At 50.2% G+C, this 4736-nt stretch overlaps 1 protein-coding gene across 1 annotated transcript; it reads left to right on the top strand.

Annotated features, from left to right (window-relative positions):
- Positions 1-1224: 1224 nt before the first annotated feature.
- Positions 1225-3865, top strand: DCAF12L2 (DDB1 and CUL4 associated factor 12 like 2). Its single transcript, XM_045537766.1, has one exon. The coding sequence runs from the start codon at positions 1459-1461 to the stop codon at positions 2845-2847; it is 1389 nt and encodes a 462-aa protein (XP_045393722.1). The 5' UTR covers positions 1225-1458; the 3' UTR covers positions 2848-3865.
- The last annotated feature ends 871 nt before the right edge of the window (positions 3866-4736 follow it).

Here is a 4736-nt window from a genome sequence, read left to right as displayed (position 1 = left end):
TTGAGGCCTATGCAGAGCTGATATCAGCCACCAGCCTCTCGGAGCAAGGCATCACTGTGTAACTGAGTATGCATGGGTGTGGGCCTGCCACTGGATTGGCTAGCTGCCTTGAAGCTGCAGAGTAGACACAGACCATGTGAGTCCTGAGTTTGTCAAACTCATGCCCCGTCTGAACTACTCACAGCACTGTGCCATGTAACTACTCTTGGAATTTCTTCCTCACCATCTGTGCCTGTGGAAATCCTGTGCTTTCCTCAGGGCTCTGTCCCAACGTCCCAAGGGGCCTCCCACACAAGAAAGGGCTCTTCCCGGACTCCTGGAACTGAAGGTTTGGGCTGAACTTTCCCTCCTTGGAGAGGGAGTGAGGTACCCCTCACCTGGACCTCTCGTCCTCCTCTTGACCCCCTCAAGGGCTACAAAATTCTAGAGAAGTCCATGTCTTAGAGGAACAACCTCCTCCTCACCCCTCAACCCCACATCCCCACATCCCCACCCCCATCATCATTGCTGGAGGTTCCTGAGGCTACTTTTGACCAAACAGGCTCTGATACCAGTTGGGAGGAAAAGTGGAGCCTTGGGAAGTCCATTTAGAACACATCGTCAGGGATTCAGGTGGAGGTGATGAGAGGCCTCAAATTGAGGAGGGGAAAAATATTTGGTTGGAACTGTTTAACATACTAGCAGAACACTGAAACTGGAGGGGCTGCAGGTCTGACATAAGGGTAAAGGCCTCCTTGCCATTCCCAAGAGCACCCCCCCACCACCACATCCCTTGCCAAGTTCCATGTCTAATCATAAGGAAAGCTCTCCCAAGATTACCCCAAGCGCCTGTTGGTTTCTTCATACACATCATGGTCAGGGCTACCTTTAGCCCCGTGCTTGACCATATTTTAGGTTTCAGATTTTATTCAAGTAGGGATGTTAAGGCTAGTTGGCGGCGGTCCTGAGGGTGGTGAATTACAGCCTGTTGGATACTCTGGGTCCTGGAAGGCCAGCCCTCCGAGACTCCCTCCCCATGACTCCATTAACGCCCTCCCCCCTCCACTCACTCCCTGCCTGCCTGCCCGCTCCTCCCACCGCCTCCGCCCCTCACACTCCGGTCCCCAGCGTTGTCCTCGCCACACACCAACTTCGCTCCCTCAGCGCTGCCGGCCACACTTCCCGCCCGCGCCTAGGTCCGCGGCGCCGCTGCCCCCGCCGCTCCGCTCCGCCCGCGCTGGGCGCTCTCTCGCCCACGTTCCCCGTCCGGCCCCGCCACCCCCGCCGCCTCCGTCGCCGCTGCCGCGCCTCAGACTCGGGAGGTTCTGCGCCCGCCGTCGCCACAGCCTCTTGATCCTTGAGACCCTACGCTCCTGGCTGACGCGGAGCGCCGCCATCCCCACCGGCACCACGGCCAACGCGGGTGCCACGCATCGCCACCGCCGCCGCGCCGCCGCCGCCGCTCGCTTGCCACCCGCCATGGCCCCGCAGCAAACAGGTAGCAGGAAGCGGAAAGCTCCCGCGATCGAAGCCGGCGCCGGGGGCTCGTCGTCTCAGGGGGCGGCGAGGGACGGAGAGGGGCCGCTGCCGCCCAAGAAGCAGAAGCGGCAGGCGACGCGTCGCTCGCTGGTGCACTACCTGAAGGGCCGCGAGGTGGGCGCGCGGGGCCGCGCGGGGCTCCCGGGCTTCGAGGGCGAGCTGCGCGGCTACACGGTGCGGAGGCTGCCGGTGCTGCTGACGGAGCGCGAGCTGCCCCTGGGCACCCTCGACAAGGTGTTCGCGTCGCAGTGGCTGAACGCCAGGCAGGTGGTGTGCGGCACCAAGTGTAACACGCTTTTCGTGGTGGACGTGCAGTCGGGCCACATCACGCGCATCCCCCTGCTGCGGGACAGGGTGGCCGGGCTGGGCCGGGCCCGTCCGGGTTGCGGCATCCACGCCATCGAGATGAATCCCTCCAAGACCCTTCTGGCCACCGGGGGCGAGAACCCCAACAGCCTGGCCATCTACCAGCTGCCCACCCTGGACCCCGTGTGCCTGGGCGACCGCCACGGCCACAAGGACTGGATCTTCGCCATCGCCTGGCTGAGTGACACCGTGGTGGTGAGCGGCTCCCGCGACGGCACCATGGCGCTCTGGCGGCTGGACCCGGACACGTTCCATGGTAGCATTGGCTGGCACAACGATTTTGGGCTCCCCGTGTACTCCCACATCCGTCCAAGGGATGTGGAGGCCATCCCCAGGGCCAGCACCAACCCCAGTAACCGCAAAGTGCGAGCCCTGGCCTTCAGTGGCAAGAACCAGGAGCTGGGAGCATTGTCCCTGGATGGCTACTTTCACCTGTGGAAAGCCCGGAGCACCCTGACCAGGTTACTCTCCCTCAGGCTGCCCTACTGCCGAGAGAATGTGTGCCTGAACTACTGCGACGAGTTGTCCCTGTATGCGGTGGGCTCCCAGTCCCATGTCTCCTTCCTGGATCCACGCCAGCGCCAGCAGAACATCCGGCCCATGTGCTCTCGAGAGGGTGGCACGGGAGTGCGCTCCCTGAGCTTCTACCAGCACATCATCACCGTGGGCACGGGCCATGGCTCCCTACTCTTCTATGATATACGTGCCCAGAAGTTCCTGGAGGAGAGGGCTTTGGCCAGCCCAGACTCCTCACCAGGGTCCGCAGGGAGGAAGCTCAAGCTCACTTGTGGCAGAGGCTGGCTCAACCAGGATGACCTGTGGGTGAACTACTTTGGGGCCATTGGGGAGTTCCCCAATGCACTCTACACCCACTGCTACAACTGGCCTGAGATGAAGCTCTTCGTGGCTGGGGGTCCTCTCCCTTCAGGCCTCCATGGAAACTACGCAGGCCTCTGGAGCTAAGGATGGCTGCCTCGTTCTCAAAGTGCACAAATTTACCTTTTAGTTCTCTCTAATTTTCCTTCTTCACGCTCCATTTGTGCTTTTAACTCCGTGGCTTTTGCTTTTCAGGTGCAACAGGCCCAACTTATCTGTACTTAGTGCTTTAGGGCCGGAGGGTACAAAGAGCACAAGTGGTCCTTTGAGCAATCAAAACTTGGCTTTAAGACTTTTATGCACCTTTCCCAGTAGCACTATGTTTGCCTTCTCATACAAAGAATTTTGGCTAAACTCTAAATGCGTTCTTTCTTCGAGTGATTCACATCTGCGTTTTCTTTATATTGATGCAGTCATTATCGTTGTTACTATTTAGTAATTTAGTTTTATTAGTATTTCAAAGTATGATGAGGTCTTATACACATTTCAGAAATATGCTATTTTGTAAAAATGTGTGCTACAAAGTGTCTTTTGGGCTTGTCTGAGAAACTACCCATCATTTATACCCCTACTCCTATTAGAAAATGCAGTTCAAGTTATAAATTGCCACTGTTTGGGGTGTGTTTCATTTGAATGTGGGACACTCAATGTTTGTTGTTTTCATATTGTTGGTGAATAAAATGCTTTAAAAGTATGTTCTCTGAAGTCTTACAATGTTATTCTGGCTATTAATCAACAATTTTGATTCTTCAGTAAAACTTTAACATCACTATCCCCAAGCCCTCAGCCTTCTTGTGTAAAGCTGCTGTATTATGGTCTGCTTTTGTGAGTAGCATTTATGCTACAGATTTTCAGAACTATTCAAAACTGTCCTATATATGTGGCAGTGAAATCAGGGAGGTATTTTGGGTGATAAACATTTCTTTAAAGTTCAGGTAGCCATTTACAGTGAAAGGTCAGCAGTTGTTCTCAGAGTAGGTTTTGTTGATTTTTTTTAAATTGTATACATGGATAATTCTTTTGTCTGGATCCAGTATGTGATATATTGCAAAAAAATAAATAAAATGTGTTCAGCATCTTAGAAGTTAAGCAAGAGACTAAAGTTTTTAATGCTTTGTTTTTTAAATTTGTCCTTCTAGGAATTTCTCTAGGTATCTAGATATTTATTAAAGTCAAACTTTTCCAGGAGAGAATCTGAAGCTAAAATATGAGCTATGCACACATGCCTTTGTACATCTGTTTTTGAAAAGGAAAGTTATGCTTATAGGTTAAAAGATTAAATATCATCTTGAATACCTTATGTAAATGTACATGGTACAACTTAAAATGGTTAGTTTTGTTTTTTTAAGATGATATAACGAACTGTTTTCCATTTACACAAATGTACAAGCTGTACCTATAACTAGTTACATATACTATGTATTTATATATGTGTTTATATGTTACTCCCCATGTGAGGAGAGGGCATAGACATATACTATTTTGCATAAGCAGCTATTTCTCATATTTTGAAATATATCTATCAAGACTTGCCACTTAGTCTTTATCTTTGTTTTATGTCAAAATAGCTTTAATACATGCACATGACAAAAAATCATAATATATAAAAGGTGTACAATGAAAAGTCAATCTCACATTCCAGGATCCCTAGTCTCCTGCCCATAGATCACCACCAGTACATTTTGTATGTGTATACATTTAGAGATAGCCTATACATATATATCAATGTATGTGTGTGTATGAAATTTTTATACAAATAATAGCATGTGTTGTATGTGTCTGTGCCTTTTTAATCACAAAATCTTAGAGATTGTTTCATATATATATATATATATACCTAATTGTTATTGTGTTTTCCATCATATGATTGGAATATACTTTATTTGTTTATTACACTTTTAATAAGCATTTATTTTGGTTATTGTTTTCTGTTACTAGAAATTATTCTGCAGTGATTACTCAGGTGCATACATCTT

The sequence above is a fragment of the Lemur catta genome, chromosome X (assembly GCF_020740605.2).
Source record: "Lemur catta isolate mLemCat1 chromosome X, mLemCat1.pri, whole genome shotgun sequence".
NCBI classification, from domain to species: Eukaryota; Metazoa; Chordata; class Mammalia; order Primates; family Lemuridae; genus Lemur; species Lemur catta.
Note: the sequence above shows the minus strand (reverse complement) of the source record. Positions and strands in the feature narration are given on the sequence as shown.

Excerpts from the sequence above, each read along its gene's own strand:
- DCAF12L2 (XM_045537766.1), top strand. The coding sequence starts at position 1,459 with ATGGCCCCGCAGCAAACAGGTAGCAGGAAGCGGAAAGCTCCCGCGATC.